The 20126-nt window shown below is 43.9% G+C and overlaps 1 protein-coding gene across 2 annotated transcripts in view; it reads left to right on the top strand.

The window, feature by feature from the left end:
- The window catches only part of LOC140482707 (immunoglobulin superfamily member 3-like), a 73966-nt gene extending 55613 nt beyond the window's left edge, over positions 1 to 18353 (top strand). Inside the window, exons 5-9 of one of the 2 annotated variants that reach the window (XM_072580241.1) lie at positions 2902 to 3246; positions 9214 to 9349; positions 12850 to 12893; positions 13949 to 13983; positions 17933 to 18353. In XM_072580241.1, the coding sequence (XP_072436342.1) occupies positions 2902 to 3246; positions 9214 to 9349; positions 12850 to 12893; positions 13949 to 13983; positions 17933 to 18049 (677 nt within the window). In that variant the 3' untranslated portion in view covers positions 18050 to 18353. The remainder of the gene's footprint in view (positions 1 to 2901; positions 3247 to 9213; positions 9350 to 12849; positions 12894 to 13948; positions 13984 to 17932) is intronic. The other variant, XM_072580242.1, reaches the window with a different exon arrangement.
- Positions 18354 to 20126: the final 1773 nt, after the last annotated feature.

Here is a 20126-nt window from a genome sequence, read left to right as displayed (position 1 = left end):
TCCTTTCTAGCTGTTTATAATTCCTATCTCTTGCAATCTTTTTCAACATTTTGTGGATGAACAGAGAGATCTTGGTGTCCATGTGCATAGATCCCTGAATGTTGCCATCTAGGTAGATAGGGTTCAGAAGGTGCACGGTGTGTTAGCTTTTATTGGTTGAGGGATTGAGTTTCGAGCCATGAGGTCATGTTGCACCTGTACAGAACTCTGGTGTGGCCACACTTGGAGTATTGTATACAGTTTTGGTCACTGCATTACAGGAAGGATGTGGAAACATTGGAAAGGGTGTAGAGGAGATTTATCAGGATGTTGCCTGGTCTGGAGGGAAGGTCTTATGAGGAAAGGCTGAGGGGCTTCTGGCTGTTTTGTTAGAGAGAATAAGGTTAAGTGGTGACTTAATAGAGATATACAAGATGATTAGAGGATTAGTTAGGGTAGAAATGAAATTCTTCAGAACGGTGCTGAACAAGGATCATTAAAAAAATCAATCAGTGGCTACAAGAGCAGTTGAGAGGCTGGGAATCTTGCAGGCAATAACTCTCTTCTAGACTTCCTTGGATGGCGATGGCTTGCACGAGGGAACATAGCTTTAAATTGAGGGGTGATATATGTGGGACAGATGTCAGAGGTTCCTTCTTTACTCAGAGAGTACTAATGGCGTGGAATGCCCTGCCTGCAACAGTTGCAGATTCACCAACTTGAAAGGCATTTAAATGGTAATTGGATAAATAGGTGGATGATCATGGAGTAGCGTAACTTAGTTGGGCTTCAGATTGATTTCACAGGTTGGTGCAACACTGAGGGTCGAAGGGCCTGTACTGAACTGTAATGTTCTATAAGATGATGGACAGGATTATGAAGAAGCCAGCTGCTTTGACCTGAAAGCTGTTCAACTTCTTAAGTGATATTAAAGCCCTACTCAGCTAAGTAAATGGTGCATTTTCCATCACACTGCTAACTTGTTCCTTTGTAGATATTGGACAGGCTTTGACAAGTCTGAAAGGGAGTTATTCCCTGCAAGATTCCCAGCCTTTCAACTGCTCTTGTAGCCACTGTTTGAATTTTTAAAAATGATCCTTCTGCAGCACCGTTATGAAGAAAATTTCAGTCTCGAAACATAAACTGTGATTCTCTGCACAGAAGCTACTGGATCTGCTGAGTTTCTCCAGAACTTCCTGTCTTACTTCAGATTTTCAGCATCCACACTGTTTTGCTTTTAGTCATATGATAACCTAACCTAAATGCCTATAGGAGGCCCATTGGTTAGCACTGCTGCCTCACTGCGCCCGGGATCTGGGTTCGATTCCAGCTTCAGGCGACTGTTTGTGTGGAGTTTGCACATTCTCCCTGTGTCTGCGTGGGTTTTCTCCAGTTGCTCCGGTTTTCCCCCACAGTCCAAAGATGTGCAGGTTCTGTGAATTGGCTATGGGAAATGCAGGGTTACAATGATGGGCTAGGGGGCTGGGACTGGGTGCTCTTCAGAGGGTCAGTGTGGACCTGATAGGCAGAATGGCCTGCTTTCACATTGTAAGGCTGTGACATTTAAAAAGTTCATTTCCTCAGCTCCAGGACAATGTACAATCAGTGCTCAAGATGAGAGCTACCACAATGCCTGACATGGTTTGGGTGCAGGTTTTTTTTTGAAAAAATCTATCAACATCTGGCTGGGAGCAGCCATGTTGGATGGACAGCCCAGAAGGCAGCTGTGAGGGCAGCTCCAGGCTTTGAGCTGAGTGGCAGTGAACACAAACTCTGATTTCTGTCTCCTCATATACTGCCAGACCTGCTGGGTTTCCTGTTTATATCTCTCATTCTTTTAGGTTTTTGTTGACGCAGGAGAAGTCACACAGTGGCCCCAGAACAGATCCTTGCAGTACATGACTAGTAACTGAACTCCAGGATGAACATTTCCTATCAGCCATTGCTCTCTGTCTTCTTTCAGCTCGCCAATTTCTGATCCAAACCACTAAATCACCTACAATCCCATGCCTCTGTATTTTGTGCAATAGCCTACCGTGGGGAAACTTATCAAATGCCTTACTGAAATCCATATACACCACCTCAACTGCTTTATCCTCAAACACCTGTTTGGTCACCTTTTTGCTGACACAGGAGAAGTTTCAAAAAGATGCTGCCAATGAGTTTCTCTTTACCCTGTGGAATGTTCAGTCTTTCAGATAAACAGAGGCTAAGCAAGTTTTGGGAAGATTTGTAGCTCAGGTTGAGGTTCTGGGTATAGGTTTGCTCGCTGAGCTGGAAAGTTCATTTCCAGACGTTTTGTCACCATACTAGGTAACATCTTCAGTGGGTCTCAGGCAAAGCACTGTTGATGATTCCTGCTTTCTATTTATATGACTGGGTTTATTTGGGTTGATGATGTCATTTCCTGTGGTAATGTCATTTCCTGTTTTTTTTCTCAGCGGTTGGTAGATGGGGGTCTAATTTGATGTGTCTATTGATAGAGTTACGGTTGGGATGCCATGCTTCTTGCAATTCTTGTGTGTGTTTCTATTTGGCTTGTCCTAGGATGGATGTGTTGTCCTAGTCGAAGGGGTGTCCTTCCTTATCTGTATGTAAGGACACCACTTCGACTGGGAGAATACAACCCAAAAAAAACCCAAAGGGTGACTAAATGTCTGGAAATGAATCTTCCAGCTCAGTGAGCAAAGCTACACCCAGATACAGGCTGAATCCAATTGCAGGTTAATCTGCAAAGGAGTACAAGTGACTTATGGGAGCCATTTTGTAAGATTTTAAATGTTCGATTGAAAGTTTCGGAGCCATATATTTGTGCATTTATGACGAGATAATGTGTACTTCCCTGACATTTCAACTGAAATATTGAGGACAGTTTACAGATTGCAGTCTAGTTTGTACATTGTTTATATTCTTCCCTTAAAGTTGCAACTCCCCCAGTCCTTCTCCAGTCTCTGAGCCTAGAACGTGTCACTCAGGGTCACACTGCCCAGTTACAATGCACCATGAGGAACGCCGCAGTGACACATACCGATGTTCACTGGCACCGGAAACAACCAGGGAATAACACGGAGTGGGTTTTAACACATGACGTGAGAAACATCACACAATGGAGCCCAGGATTCACTCAGCGATTCCAGTCTTCTAGAGACCTCTCCAAGAACAGCTTCATTCTGACCATCACAAATGTGCAGCCCAATGACACTGGGGTCTATTATTGTAAAGTGTGGGGAGACATCAGTGGGAATGGAACACAGCTGACTGTAACAGGTAAGTCCTGTTTACATGATACTAACTGACCTTTGATTGTGTGGGTGATGGACAGGTTGGGACTGGGGATCATTTCATAATATTTATTTTAAACTTTTAGTTCATGGCTTAAAATGTCTTTAAGAATCTCAAAAGAACCTTTTTACTTGAATGTTACAGTGTTTACAATAGATCAAATCAGCAACTGTCAATCTCTCCTCTTCTTTGGCGGGACATTTATGATTGGATGATTGTCAGCTGAACATCCCAATGTATTATTCACCAAATTAAAATCTCCAGAACCTGGTAAACCCCTTCTCATTTGCTGGGGGTGGTTGTGATGATGAGTCTGTTTGTCCAGGGGACACTCCTTGGCAAGGTGCAGTGTAGACTGTTTCTCTTCACATGTGTGTGACAGAGGGCTTTGGACTGAAGCCCCGAGGGAGGGAGCTAGCTGCTTCAGGACTCTGGCTGGTTCTCATCCAGTTCAGCAAGGCCCGCTCTCAGTGTGGGAACTCCAAGACAACCATTTGACAGATGGCCTTTGACACAAGGGAAGAATGTGTCAGCGATATTTCACAGTCTCCATCTCCTTAATCTGAAGGATATCTTGTTGGTGGACCTTGCTCAGGAATATTGCTCTGTACAGAACACCCTGATGGAGAGGGAACACCAAGTGGATCATTGTGGAGTCTGGAAAGGAGAGGGAGCACAGATCACTTCATCCAGCTTGTGGGTTTTCATCAGTCACCAGATGTGTGAGGGAGGGGAGAGATGTTTGTGAGGACAGGAAACTGGGAGCGGGCTTGTTGACTGGAAGGTTCCAGTAGTGAAGCACATTATTCGTGCCAGCATTGAGTATCAGCAAGATGTGGGAGATGGTGCAGAGGGTCAAACAGGTGCCCAGTAGCCTGTTGTGTGGAGGCTCATATCCTCAATCAGTGCTGTGCTTCCACTCACTCTCACTTTAATTCTCACTCCCACTCTGACCTCGACCTCAAACACTGTTCCATTGAAATTCAACATGAACTGAAGGAAAACTATGTTTGACCTGGGATTTTATAATGCTGCAAACATAATTCTAACTTCATCAAATTCAGATTGTTGTCATTTCTGTTGTTTTCTCCCATAGTGTGTGTCCAGGTTTGCCGTGATTTCCTCTGTCTTCCACCCAATTCCAGACCTCCCCTTGTGTTCTCTCTCTATTCTGCGCAGATGTTCCCTCTTTCATCAATTGCTTCAAAGTGGTTACAACTTTCAGAGTGCACTCTCACCTCCCTCCAGTCAGACCCAGCCACTTTCCCGTGTCACTGTCTCCTCCTGGAAGAGAGCTGATGGGGAATCTGATAAGCTTCAGATCTGAGGGCTCACTGTGGAATTAACAGGAGCTCTCCTGGTGAATAAGCAGTCACAAATCCTAGTAGCTGATGAGCTGAGAGAAGAGAGAGAGAGAGAGAGAGGTGATTTCAGAGGAAGGCTCACTGTTCAATCTGTCCAACCACAACAGAATTCTTCGATGGAGTACTAGCCCGCTAGCTGTGAAGGATGGTGAAAGGTCCAAGCAGCGGGCCGTGGAGAGGGTCGTTAGGGCTGACTGCCTGCCCCTCTTCCGGGGTTACGTTAGAGCCCGGTTGTCCTTGGAGAAGGAGCACGCGGTGTCCACCAACACCCTGGAGTTGTTCAGGGAGAGGTGGGCGCCGCAGGGAGTGGAGTGCATTATTTCCCCCAACTCTATTTTGATTTAACCCGTGCCCTCCCCTTCACTGTTTGATCACACAGCATTGCCCTTTGATGTGAAGGGCTCTGCTTGTCACTGGCCACTCGGGTGTTTCCTTTCTTCCTGGTGGTGGAAACCGAATAAAGATAAAAAAAAACAAATGTTTCTTATTCATGTATTAATACGAATATCTTTGAAACGTTGCAATTGTATCCGTAGTCATCACTTCCTCTGGAAGTTCATTCCACACACTCACCCTTTTCTGTGTAAAGAGTTTGCCTCTCATATCCGATTTGAATCTTTCTCCTTTCACCTTAACAATGTGCTGCCTGGTCTTGAAAACCCCCACCTTAGGGAAAAGACACCTGTCATTCACCTTATCCTTGCCCTCACGATTTTATAAATCTCTATAAGGTCACCCCCCCAACCTCCTAGGCGCCAGTGAAAAAAGGTCTCAGCCTGTCTGGTCTCTCTTTATAAATCAAATCTGCCATTCCCAGCAACACCCTCGTAAATCTTTTCTGAATCCTCCCCAGCTTGATAATATCCTTCCTATAACAGGGTGACCAGAACATCTTGAATACTGTGTGTGCTCTGGTCTCCTCATATAAGAAAATAAATGTATTGGAGGTAGTTAAGAGGTGGCTTACTCGACTGACCTCTAGAATAAATTGGCTATTTTATGACAAAGGACTAAAAAAAGTGGATTTTTTTCCACTTGAAATCCTGGAGAAACTCAGCAGGTCTGGCAGCATAGGTAGAGAGAAAAACAGAGTCAATGTTTTGAGTCCAACATGACTCTTTCTTCATTCTACAGAAGGGTTCCTGGAGCAAAATATTAACTCTGTCCAACGATGCTGCCAGACCTGCTGAGTTTCTCCAGCATACTTTGTTATTTGTCAGATATCCAGTGTATGTAAAATTTTTGCTTTTGTTTCCACAGAGTTTAGAAGAGTGAGGGGGATTTAATTAAAGTGCATAAGGTTCTGAATGATCTTGACAAGGTGGATGTGGAAAGGATGTTTCCTTTTGTGGCTGAGTCAAGATCGAGGAGACATTGAAGTAAAATTAACTATTGCCCTCTTAGGGCAGAGATGGGAGGTGGGGCACAGTTCCCTCCGACTATTGTGTGACTTTGGAACTCTTTGCCTGGAATGCAGTGGATGTGGGGGTCACTGAAATTTCTTTCAGGCAGAGGAGGATCGATTCTTATGAGGCAGGGAATTTTATGTTATCAGGAATAGATAGAAATGTGGAATTTGAATCACAAACAGATCAGCTGTTGTATTAGTGAATGGCCTATCCTTGTTCCTATTTTGTGCATTGGCATTCCTGTATTATTCCACAAAACAGTACTATACTCGTGTCGATTCAGCTTTTAATAATCAGACTCAGACAGCTGCTTTTCATCGATAACATTCCAAAGATTGTGATGGCACAAGTTCAATCTGGGCGCAGGACCTTTCAGAGACAGCAGACATGGTCAATGAGCTTCCCATTGGTTCACCTGCCTCCTGCCACCAATGTCACACCAATCCGTCTTGCTGCTTCAGTGCAAAAGAGAGAAATAGTAAAATTAAGAATTTTGATTTTCTGCTCCAGATTACAACTGCACTGTATGATGCAGCCTAGTGGATAAATATTAGGTTTAGGGAAATTAACAGGAATTAAAATGTATGATAATGCTGCTCCTTTAACAAGGTTATGTTGTCTTTGGGTTTTTTTCAGAGGGGTCATTAAGACAGATATGTCTGGGTTTAGCTACTTGAAGGAGCTTTTAAGTGTTTTTTTAAAAACACATGAACAATGAAAGGGTAGTGGCCCATTCTCTCAATTCAGGGTTTGGTTTGGGTTCAGCAGTCTGGCTATTTTATTTGCAGCTACTGGTCAGGTTTTAGCTGGGAACCCAGAGAGGCTGCTGGACCAAAAGAAACAGTTCCATGTTGATCCCCTCTCTCTTACATCTCTCCTGTAAGAACCTGAATATTGTGCTCAGTAGATTTAGATTAGGTTAGATTACAGTGTGGAAACAGGCCCTTTGGCCCAACAAGTCCACACTGACCTGCCGAAGCGCAACCCACCCATGCCCCTACCCCCTACCCCCTACCCCTTACCCCTACCCCTACCCCTACCCCTACATTTACCCCTTACCTAACACTATGGGAAATTTAGCATGGCCAATTCACGTGATCTGCACATCTTTGGACTGTGGGAGGAAACCGGAGCACCCGAAGGAAACCCACGCAGACACGGGGAAAACGTGCAAACTCCACACAGTCAGTCGCCTGAGGTGGGAATTGAACCTGGGTCTCTGGCGCTGTGAGGCAGCAGTGCTAACCACTGTGCCACCATGCCGCCCACATAATTAGATTCCCTATAGTGTGGAAACAGGCCCTTCGGCCTAACCAGTCCACACTGACCCTCCGCAGAGTAACCCAACCAGACCCACTTCCCTCTGACTAACGCACCTAACACTATGGGCAATTTAGCATGGCCAATTCACCTAACCTGCAAATCTTTGGACCGGAGCAAACCCATGCAGAATGTGAAAATTCCACACAAACAGTTGCCCAAGACTGGAATCGAACCTGGGACCCTGGTGCTGTGAGGCAGTAGTGCTAAGTGCTGAGCCACTGTGCCGCCCTATTACTGGTCATCTCCGTATAGAAAAGATGTGGAAGCTTTAGAGAGGGTGCAGAGGAGATTTACCAGGATGCTGCCTGGACTAGAGGGCTTGTCTTATGAAGAGAGGTTGAGGAAGCTAGGGCTTTTCTCATTGGAGTGAAGAAGGATGAGAGATGACTTGACAGAGGCGTACAAGATGTTGGGAGGCATAGATAGAGTGGATAGCCAGATACTATTTCCCATGGCAGAAATGTTTATCATGAAGGGGCATAATTTCAAGATAATTGGGAAAAGGTTTAGGGCAGATGTCAGAGGTAGGTTCTTTACAAAGAGCATGGCAGGTACGTGGAAAGCACTGCCAGCAGTGGTAGTAGAGTCAGTGACATTAGGGATATTTAAGCGACTCTTGGATAGGCACATGTAAGGTAGAACATAGAACATAGAACATAGAACAATACAGCACAGAACAGGCCCTTCGGCCCACGATGTTGTGCCGAACTTCTATCCTAGATTAAGCACCCATCCATGTACCTATCCAAATGCCGCTTAAAGGTCGCCAATGAATCTGACTCTACCACTCCCACGGGCAGCGCATTCCATGCCCCCACCACTCTCTGGGTAAAGAACCCACCCCTGACATCTCCCCTATACCTTCCACCCTTCACCTTAAATTTATGTCCCCTTGTAACACTCTGTTGTACCCGGGGAAAAAGTTTCTGACTGTCTACTCTATCTATTCCTCTGATCATCTTATAAACCTCTATCAAGTCACCCCTCATCCTTCGCCGTTCCAACGAGAAAAGGCCGAGAACTTTCAACCTATCCTCGTACGACCTACTCTCCATTCCAGGCAACATCCTGGTAAATCTTCTCTGCACCCTCTCCAAAGCTTCCACATCTTTCCTAAAGTGAGGCGACCAGAACTGCACACAGTACTCCAAATGTGGCCTAACCAAAGTCCTGTACAGCTGCAACATCACCTCATGACTCTTGAGTACATGGAATTAAGTGTATGTGGGTTAGTCTGACCTTAAATAGATAAAAGGCCAACACAGTGTCGAGGGCTGAAGGGCCTGTACTATGCTGAACTGTTCTATGTTCTATGAAATTACCTTTCTGCCAAGGAGTATTTATGGGAATGTTGCTGGTATTCAGAACAGCATCATTCTGTTGCGATAGAGTCAATTTGGGTTTCAAATAGTTATATTATTCTAAATTCTGTTTTCTTGTGTTTGTGTATGAATAAATGCTGTTTTGTTTAAAACTGAATGATTGGGCAGCTGCATCACTCCTGGTATGTCCACTTTCCACCTGTTTAAAAAAACGAGAAAAGTTAGGGTCTAGGCTACTTTCTTGAAATATTTTGAGGAGGCCTGGCCTGGTCCATAACAAATGTAACAGTTCCTTTGAAAGGCAGTGGTCACCAACAGCAGTTTTTTTGTCCTGTCTGTTTCTTAGTGTTGTCCTCCTTCTGTACACGCCCCACATGTGGTACATCCCTCAGGTCAGTCCTATCCACGTGAGAGAGAGCTCTGCTTTTCCATCACTCCTGTATGAAGCTGGCTGTTCCAAAGGACAGACATCCATTGGCTAACTTGATTTGTGTTGCTGATGTTATATTAAACCTTGATTTTGGTATTTTACAGAACAACCTGGAAATTGGTTATTAATGATCATCATTGGCGCCACCCTGGCATTTGTTCTCTTACTCTGCATCTTTCTCATCGTACTTCTTTACATGAAGAAATGGGCCTGTTTTCAATCCCTATCAAAACCAGAAGGGTAAATACAATCGCATTCCCTATCTCACCGGATTATAATCTTGAATTAAATATTGATGGGTACATGGATGACATCAGCACTTTGGCAACGGTGTCAAAGACATTTTCCCACTTACAGGAGCCTAATGAATCTAAACTTACCCAGACCTATGATGCGCTGCAATTTTTCAGATGGTTATTAGCGTTTTGAATTTCAAAACATGTGTCTATGATTTCTGGAGTTCACCATCAACTTCTCTATCAGTTTTTTCCCCTCTTTCCCGGCCCTCTCTATCCATCTTTAGAACCCTCTCTTCTGCATTATTTTTATTCACTCACAGGATGTGGGTCTCACAGGCTGGTCCAGCATTTATTGCTCTGTCTCTAGTTGCCTTGAGAAGGTGGTGATGAGCTGCCTTCTTGAGCCACTGCAGACTATGTGCTGTACATAGACCCACAATGCCCTAAGGGAGGGAATTCCAGAATTTTGACCCAGCGACACTGAAGGAGCAGTGATATATTTTCAAGTCAGGATGGGGAGTGGCTTGGAGGGGAACTTGCAGGTGTTCCCATATATTAGCTGCCCTAGTTCTTCTACAATCTGCAAGGTGCTTTTTAAGATCACTGTAACTTTTTTGTGCAGACAATGTACAAGAAGGAATTTTACACATTTGTAATCCATGGGAATAAACAATAAGCATGATAACAAGTGTCCAAGTAACAAACTGTTATTCTCAGCTCAGTCACGGAGGTGAGCTGTGATTTCAGTTGGAGCCACTCTTAAGGAGGTGTTGTTAATTCCTGATGTTTGGTTTTTGGGAGTTGTGACTGGTGATTGTTATGTTTGAACATAAATTCTGATTTATAATTTTTGATAGACTGCACCAAACTATTTCTCTATCATGAGTTTGCCAAAGTTGCTGATAGTATTAATGGACGCTAGACATTGTACACTGGTTGACCAGGAGCTCCTGTTCTGATCAACATTCAGAACAGTGCCCAGCAATTTGCTGCTGTTTCCGAAGTTTTAATTCAGCCCATTGTGCTGATGCTATCTGAAAGTGAAGGCAGTCTGGGAAGATGACTTCTTCGGCACAAATGGTGCTTTCTAGGAGCTCCTTCATGACATTATCGCAACAACCAGGAGAAAGGTCACAGCAGAATGAAGCAGTCCATCTATATTCCTGACCACATCCACAAGGCACCCTTGAACAACACTGATCCCAGCATTGACTCAACTTTCAGAAATTCTTGGGCTGTTAGAACATAGAACAGTATAGCACAATATAGTCCCTTCAGCTCTTGCTGTGCCAATCTCTGAAATCAATCTGAAGCCCATGTATCCTGCACTATTCTATTTTCATCCATATGTTTATCCAATGACCATTTAAATGCTCTTAAAATTGGCCAGTCTTCTACTGTTGCAGGCAGTGCGTTCCATGCCCGGACTACTCTCTGAGTAAAGAAACTACCTTTGACATAGAACATAGAATGCAGTACAGGTCCTTTGGCCCTCAATGTTGCACCGACCTGTGAAATTAATCTGATACCCATCTAACCTACACAGTTCCATCTGTTCTATATCTATCACCCCTCAATTTAAAGCTATGTCCCCTCACGCTAGCCATCACCATCTGAGGAAAAAGGCTCTAACTGTCCACCCCATCCACCCTCTGATTATCTGATCTGTCTCTATTAAGTCACATCTCAACCTTCTTCCCTCTAATGAACACAGCCTCAATCCCTCAGCCTTTCCTCATAATTTCATCCCTCCATATCAGGCAACACCTAAGTAAATCTCCTCTGAACTCTTTCCAAAGCTTCCACATCCTTCCTATAAAGTGGGGACCAGAACTGTATGAAATATTCCAAATGCGGCCACACCACAGTTCTGTACACCTGCAGCATGACCTCGTGACTCTGAAACTCGTGACTAATAATAAGAACTAACACACCGTAGGCCTTCTTAACAACCTTATCAACCCTAGCAACTTTCAGGGATCTTTGTACATGAACACTGAGATCTCTCTGCTCATCTACACTACCAAGAATCTTACCATTAGCCTAGTACTTTGTATTCCTGTTGCTACTTCCAAAGTAAATCACCTCACACTTTTCCACACTAAACTCCATTTGTGACCTCTCAGCCCAGCTCTGCAGCTTATCTATGTCCCTCTGTAACTGACAACATCCTTCGGCACTATTCACAACTCCTCTGACCTTAGTGTCATCCACAAATTTACTAACCCATCCTTCTCCACCCTCATCCAGGTCATTTATAAAAATGACAAACAGCAGTGGCCCCAAAACAGATCCTTGCGGTACCCCACTAGTAACTGAACTCCAGGATGAATATTTCCCATCAACCACCACCCTCTGTCTTCTTTCAGCTAGCTAATTTCTGATCCAAATCGCTAAATCACCCTGAATCCCATGCCTCCATATTTTCTGCAATAACCTACCATGTGGAACCTTATCAAACACTTTACTGAAATCTATGTACACCACATCAACTGCTTTACCTTCATCCATATATTAGGTCACTTTCTCAAGGACCTCAATAAGGTTTGTGAGGCACAACCTACCCTTCACAAAACTATGTTGACTATCCCTAATCAATTTATTCCTTTCTAGATGATGATAAATCCTAGCTTTTCCAATTCTTTCCAACACTTTACCCACAACTAAAGTAAGGTCCACTGGTCTATAATTACCAGGGTTGTCTCTACTCCCCTTCTTGAGCAAGGAGATATTTGCTATCCTCCAGTCTTCTGGCACTATTTCTGTCGACAATGATGACACAAAGATCAAAGCAAAACATTCTGCAATCTCCTCCTTAGCTTCCCAGAGAATCTAGGATATATCCTAACTGGCGCAGGGGACTTATCTATTTTCATACTCTCCAGAACTGCTAACACCTCTTCTTTACAAACCTCAATCCTCTCTAGCTTAGTCTCTCAGCTGCTAACATTAAGTTTTGGTGTATCTGAAGAAATTTGTTGGTCACACTCAAATACATCCTTTCATTCTCAAGTCATTTACAGAAAAGAAGTAGGCTATTCTTCCCATCACATCCATACTAGCTCAATGTGGCTCAATCTCATCAATGTAACTCCCTGCTCTGTCCTATAACTGTGCAAGATCATTTCCCTCAAGTGCCCTTCTAATCTCTTTTTGAAATCATTCATTCTCTCCCCTTCCACTCTCCTCACAGGCACCCGTGTTCTGGTCATTCCCACCCCTGGTTGCAGAGATCTTCCTCAGATCCGTTCTGCTTTTCTCATCCAAATCCTTCAATATGCACCTGCCAGTCCTTGTTGCATCAGCAAATGGGAACAGCTTTGGTTTGTTAAGCCTAAACCTATCATGATGGGAGAAGTAGGCACCAGTTGGCACCTTCCAACATGTGCAAGGTTTATTTGACAGAATAACGGGCTTTCTCCATCACTTTGACATTCTTTTCTCCTTCTGCAGTCCTGATATTAAATCATTGACTTTATATTTCTGCACCATATCAAACAGGACCTCTGAAGAAGAGCTTAATACAGTCTATGCAACAGTCAGTGGTAAGAAAACAAATTCAAATCCACAGTAATGATCATTCCAGGTGATATCGATTGCTTAATATTAATTATGAAATATCAGTAAAATGGTTTTTCTGCCCAATGTTATTTTCAAGCACTCATCTTGAAGACATCAGACAGACAGTCGTAGAGGTATGCTCCCTCTATCAGGCCACAGGAATATGCCTAACCCTGAGATTGGGATGGAAGTCATCAGTGAAACAAGTCTGCTTCAGCACCTGTAGCCAATCATTTGTTAGGATCAAGGATGAGGGACCGAGCAAAACTGGAGCACAGAAGGAAGGGGAAGACCATTCCTTTTCAAGTGGCTCTCCCAACAGTGCAGCAGTCCCTTAGTACTGACCCTCTGACAGTGCAGCACTCCTTCAGCACTGACCCTCTGACAGTGCAGCAGTCCCTCAGCACTGACCCTCTGACAGTGCAGCAGTCCCTCAGCACTGACCCTCTGACAGTGCAGCACTCCCTTAGCACTGACCATTCGACAGAGCAATGCTTCCTCAGTACCGACCCTCTGACAGTGCAGCACTCCCTCAATACTGACCTTTCGACAGAGCAATGCCTCCTCAGTACTGACCCTCTGTCAGTGCGGCACTCCCTCACTACTGGCCCTCCAACAGTGTGGCCTCCCCCTCCCCAATACTGACCCTCTGTCTGTGCGGCACTTCCTCAGTACTAACCCTCTGACAGTGCAGCACTCACTCAGTGTTGATCCTCCGACAGTGCAGCACTCCCTCAGTGCTGACATTCTGACAGTGCAGCACTGCCTCAGTACTGACCCTCTGATAGTGCAGCAGTCCCTCAGCACTGACCCTCTGACAGTGCAACACTCCCTCATTACTGATCTTCTGACAGTACGGTAGTCCCTCAGCACTGTCCCTCTGACAGTGCTGTAGTCCCTTAGTATGGACCATCGAATGTATAGCTAGTCATCAGACATTCAGTATAACTCAATATTTTTGTCAACGATCCTGTTTTCCTGTTATTATCAGCCAGAAATGACAGTGAAAATAAACTTGGAAATTCTTATTTTCTTTCAGAAAAAGTGCAGAAAAACGAACAGGCCCCTACTCCAGTAAGTATTGAACATAAACAGTTATCATCCTGTTACCATCCATTACAGTTCCCTCTCTGTAATCCTGTTTGGTTTGCCTTCATTCTTTTCAATGTTAGCTGTGATGTTGTGAAGGAACCACTTTTACAGGAAACAGTGTGTGCAGGTATTCCAGTAATGGCGCTGAGTTACTATTTAACCTCCGACAGCTTGGATCGAAGCACACATCACAGGATTACAGAATTGTTACGGTGCAGAAAGGGGGCATTTGGCCCATTGAGCTTGCTCCAACTCTTCAAACATGCGTCATTACCAAGTGCTGATCAGCTTTCTAACCATACCCTTTCACATTATCTCAAATAACCATCCAGTGCCTCTCTAAGTGCCTCAATTGAACCTGCTTCCATTACATTTCTAGGCAGTGCATTCAACACTCTGGTCACGCATTATGTGAAAAAGTTTTTTTCTCTCATGACCCTTGTGTTGCTTCCAAATCACTTTCAATCTATGCCCTCCCATTCGTGATTCTTTTATGAGCAGAAACAGCTTCTCCTTATCTGCTCTGTCCAACCTGTTCATGATTTTGAAATCCTCTATCAGATTTCCGAATTGTCTCAACTTCTTCAAACTGTCCTGATTGCTGAAGTTTCTCATCCCTGAAACTGTTCTTGTAAATCAGGAATGCTCTCTCTCTCCATTGCATTCACATCTTTCCTTTAATGTGACACCCACAACTGTACGCAATACTCCAACTGAGGTTTAACAAGTATCTTGTGCATTAATTATTCGGAATGGGGTAACATACGAAAATGAAAAGTGGTTAAGGTCACAACATTGAATATTATCCAGAAGGAGATAGATCTCATTCTTCAGGCTGAAGTGATCAAAGGCTATGGGGAGGAAGCAGGAACAGGGGACGGAGCTGGATGATCAGCCATGATCATGTCGAATTCAAGCCTTTGGACTGTTGGTCCATTCAAAGAGATCATGGCTGACCTGTATGAGAATTGTATTTAGCTGCCTTGATCTTGTCTAACACAAAACAAAGATCAGTGTCCATTTTCAAATGTGCCATGGACTTCCTGCTTTACTTTTTGTAGATGAAGAATTCCAGATTCCCATTCTATTAACCTCTATGGAATTGTTTGCTGACATTATCCCTGAGCAACCTCTAACTCCAGTTGTAATCTCATGGCTCCTGATTCTGGATAAACCTTGAGAGAGGGAGAACAAGTTGCTAAGGTGTATTGTGACTAGCTGTATTCTCTGGTCATGTGACCTTTCTAGTGTCAGGTGCGACCCCTTCCTTGATTGTGACCCACCAGTTCCATTTAAACCTGAGCCTCCTCCCCACTCCTGTGGGGCTGGTTGGAGTACCCCAGACCCTACCAGCCAGACCCTGTAAGAATTACTCAGTGATCTGCTGAGCCACAAAAACCTCGCTGGAAAGATCATCGCTTCAAATCATCAGGAAGCCATTCTGAATGGAATGATAAAATGCTCCAGTCCTGATCAAGGACCTGTAATATTTTGAATTTCGATGGTTGAGCTAGATCACTGTCTTCAATCGTAGACGCATAGAAAGTCGGAGCCATAGTAGGCCATTCAGCCCTTTGAGCCTGCTGTGCCATTCAAGATTATCATGACTGAACATCCAACTCAATCGCCTGTTCTCTCGTTTTACCATTTGATCCCTTTAGACCTATGTTTAGCTCCTTCAAAATATGTAATGTTTGGCTTCAACCACTTTCTGTGTTAGAGAACTCCACAGGCTCCCAACTCTGTGGGTGAAGACATTTCTCCTCACCTCAGTTCTGAATGGTTTACCCTTTGACTGTGATTCCTGACTGTGATTCTTGATTTGGACTCCCAGGTTATTGGGAACATCCTTCCTGCATCTTATCCAATCAAACTATTAAATGTTTCTATGACAAACCTCTCATTCTATGAAACTCCAGCAATATTGTCCTAATCAATCCAACCTCTCTTCATAATCTTGTTTGCTATGCTGTGTTCAAAGGCTTGTCTAATCATAAGTGCTACGGGTTCTAAACTTGAAGAGGGCCTTGCCTTAAACAAGGAAAGATAGTTTATAACATGATAACAATTGGTACAAGTTACACTGACCATCTTCAAGTAGTCTGGAACTAAGTGTGGCCCAACTGGGATCTCATTCAAGACTAATATTTTCTATCCAAGAATGTGTGACAAATGAGATTGGGTGGAGCTTAGTGCGATTGCAACATTAACTCTTTCAGAATCATTCCCTTATATTGCAGAGCAAGGCCTCTGAATTCTCCCTTAACTCCGAGGTAACTCTGTCTAAGGTTTGTCAAAGTTGCTTCCTCCTCCATCCCTGCTCTCTTCTTCTGTTGTTTGGTCCCACCTTATTGGGCACCCTGTTGGGAGGGGTTTGAAATATTCCCTTTATCAATGTTTTTTCTTTATTCCTTCACATGAATGGAGATTCATGGGTTAGCTCAGCATTTATTACCCAATGCCAACACTGCGCACGGGAAAGTGGTGGAGAGCTGTGTGCGGAGCAAACTAGCACTGGGTGCCGAACCAAACATGCTCGGTTTTGGTGGAAAAGGTTTTGTTTATGTGAAATAGTTTATAATCAGTCTGCAGGTACAGACAGCCTCAGCCACAGATTGCAGCCAATGTCTTGCAACTGGAGTGTGTTTTCTCATGCCTTATGAGGTCAGGCTCTCGGATTTGATTTGTGTTGTCTATGGTTTGGAAAACCGAAGTTTAAACTATACAAGTGACTTTTATGAAGGAAGGGAATCAAGGATTATGAGGGAAAAGGCAGGAAAGTGGAACTGAGAATTATTAAATCAGCCATGATCTCATTGAATGGCAGAACAGACTTGATGGGCAGAATGGTCTACTTTTGCCCCCATCTCATGTGATCTGAAAATGGGAAAAACTTTGACCAGTGTGATGGAAAATTCTGAAATCCTTCGCCTCTTCTTCTTCATGCAGTGATTGCCTCTCTATACTATGCTGACTCCTTTCTTGCTCGAGCTCCCTGAATGGAAGCTCCTGCACAGTCACCCTCATCTTCAGTTTACCCTCACCCTCAGTTTACCCTCCAGCTAGTGTCTTTTATCAGTATTTGGGCAAGCCACCTACAATGCACCTGTGGAGGACAGCTGAGAGCTCTCCTGAGCCTCCCCATTGCAGAATCTTGTCTGATGGTAGATGTTAATGTTCATGTTGGACACTATTTGCTGGATAATCCAGAATATGTGAGGAATTTCACTGACAGCCCAGTTCACCGGGCCTGTAGTGTTCTGTACTTGCCTTTACAGGAAGCTATGCGTATCGATACACAGGACCAATGTTCTTTGAAGCCAAAAGGATGCCCTTACTCTTTTATTTGATTCAAATTAGCAAGAAATGTGACATTCATGCTGGTTCATTGACCAGTCAGCTTCAACCTGATTGGTTTTAAATTTAACAAAGCCTGGCAGTTAACTGTCAATCAGTACCATTGGATATACTCTCCCTGACAACCCTTCTAACAATCAGAGTTCAGCACGCTCCTCTCCTGTAGTTTTAATATTGGATGGCATTATTTGTATTCTTGTGGAATGTCCTTATGAGTGCATTTGAACAGGAAACTTTGTTAAAATGATCTTTAATTAGCAATACGCAGGTTCCTTTACTGGCAAAATGATTATTTGAACTGCCCTTCCTCCATTTCAGTACCCCAGCTGGCACTGTTTCTGCTAGGAGGAAGGGCTGTAGGTTCATCAAAGAGAAGCTTCTGGAGCTGTTCAAAGGGCCTGTACCTTTAGCTGAAAGCCTGATGGGACCTTCACACCCAACGATCGGATCCAGACTTTGTCCCTGACGAGTGGTTGAAGAGTTTGTTCTCTGGTGCAGTATGTGCGGAGAGTGGGTGCAGAAGGGGCTTGATACTAGCTGTAGTAAAAATTCTGTATCTTCCATTGTGTTTCAGTTGGAGGAAGGGGAGCTGTATTACGCTGATATCCAGTTCTTCCGAAAGAAAACCACAGGACAAGTTATGGTGATGACTGAGGAGTCAACTGAGTACGCTACCATTAAATATGCATAGAGAAGAGAAATCAATTCTTCTGCAAGTGATGAGGAGCAGTGTTTGCTACCATTAACTCCAAAATCAGCAGCACCAGGGATAATGGGTCATCACAATCGCTTATTGATATTTCTGCTTGATAACTATTCCTGAATTTCCAGGGTGCAGCTTCCTGACAGATTGAAGTCTCTGGGCAGAGTCCATAAGGTGACCAGATTTTTAAGTGAGAAACCAAGATGAGTTTAACAGGCATGGGAAAGAGGGGCATCGCTGAAGATTAACACATTGGGTGACCAGTGGGAGGAGTCTCAAGGTTAGACATTGAAATGTGGGTGGGTGGGGAATGGGGGTGGCGGGGGTAATAGTCACATGATGACACTTTCCGGACTATCTCCAGCTGGAGTTGGTGACCTTCTATACTTTGTTTCTAAAAGGTCATCCACAAAGGGGCCTTTCGGTGCTAAAGACAGCTCCTTTGGAGTCCAGAACGAGGGCTCACAGTCCAAGGATATGGAGTAGGCAACTTAGGACTGAGATAACAATAAATGTCTTCACCCAGCGATTGGGAAGCCTGTGGAACTCTCTGCCACAGGAAGTGGTTGAAACTAAAACATTAACTATTTTCAAGAAGGAGTTAGACATATTTCTTAGGGCTAAAGAGATCAAAAAGCTTGGGGGAAGAGAAAGCAAAAACAGGATAGTGAGTTAGATAATTAATTAGCCATCTTCATATTGAATGGCAGAGTAGGCTCGAAGGGCTGAATGGCCTCCTCCTGCTCCTACTTTCTCTGGCAGGGGTGAGGTGAAGGCTGAGGAGAGAGGCTGAGTATTGGCAGGGGTGATACAGGATGCTGACCTTGAAAACGTTCTACCTTACTGTGAAGTCTCTTCCAGGATATAGGATTCACTGTGTACAGTGCTAGGTGAAGTAATGGGGGCTTCCAGGGAAAAAAAAACAATTATGTCAGACTGACTCTCTCCTAAGACCCAGATTACATTCTCAGCTAGGGAAGAGATGAGAACTGAGCTATTTGTACTATTTTCGGGAAATTATCAGGAACTCAGCAGAGTTTGAGAAACTGGGACAGTCCCTTTGAAAGCCTAGGAATCTGGTCACCCCATGAGCCCACTCGCCAGCAGCATTGTCTCTCAGGATGTGAGCTGAGCAGAAGTCAGAGAGACCTCCCCATTTCATTTAAGTTAGATTCCTCCCCAAACTTAGCAGGAGGTTCTCCCTTGTTAAACTCAACAAAATTAAACTGTCCTGGTGACCAAGAACACCCGAATTCTGAACTCCCGAACCTCGTTCGCATACTTTCCCGCTGAAGGTTCATATGGACTCGTCTTCGTCATTTGAGACCCTTGCCTGCCTTGGATTTTGTCATTAGCAGGGAATCAATGAGCTGATTTGAGAAGACTGACTTCAGTGTCTCATGTAACTGCGTCGAACAAAACAAACATACTTTGGACCAGGGGTTGAACCAATTGGAGATTTATTTAAGGCATTTTAGAATGGCAGGGATTTTATTTTTATTCAAATGTTTAAAGCAGGACAGATAACTAAATAATTGTGTAAAATCAAAGTAAAGATAATGAAGGTGATTTTAGTGAAGAGTGAAATGGAATGAATGCTCAGATAGAGCAGGAATCATTCTTTTCATGTGTTTGTGAGGTGCTTTTAACCTTTTGAGGTGTGTTGAAGAATGAGCTCAATGGAGGGAGTGAGTGGTCACGATCTGCAATCTTTACCCGCTCACCTCTCTCAATACTGAACACGAAACTCACACCTTTTATTCTGAAATTGTAAAATAGTATATTTTAGGAATCCATAATGCAAGCATTTACACATCTGCAATTATTAAACAGCTTCATTATTTTAGTTTCATTTCTTGTAATTTTAATGCTCTCAACAAACTGGAGTATATGACTAGATTAGATACCCAAAGGAGGACTACATAGTTTGCCCTCATATCCAAGCTTACCCGAGAGAGGGTGAAATAAGGGCTGGGGTGAGGGGTGGGGGTGTTGGGTTGGGTGGGGGTGGAGTAGGGATTAGTGAGGAGAGTTGGCCTTTGACATAAGATTGAGTAGAACGTGT

The sequence above is a fragment of the Chiloscyllium punctatum genome, chromosome 11 (assembly GCF_047496795.1).
Source record: "Chiloscyllium punctatum isolate Juve2018m chromosome 11, sChiPun1.3, whole genome shotgun sequence".
Classification (NCBI taxonomy): domain Eukaryota; kingdom Metazoa; phylum Chordata; class Chondrichthyes; order Orectolobiformes; family Hemiscylliidae; genus Chiloscyllium; species Chiloscyllium punctatum.
This window is presented reverse-complemented; position numbering and strand designations above follow the sequence as displayed.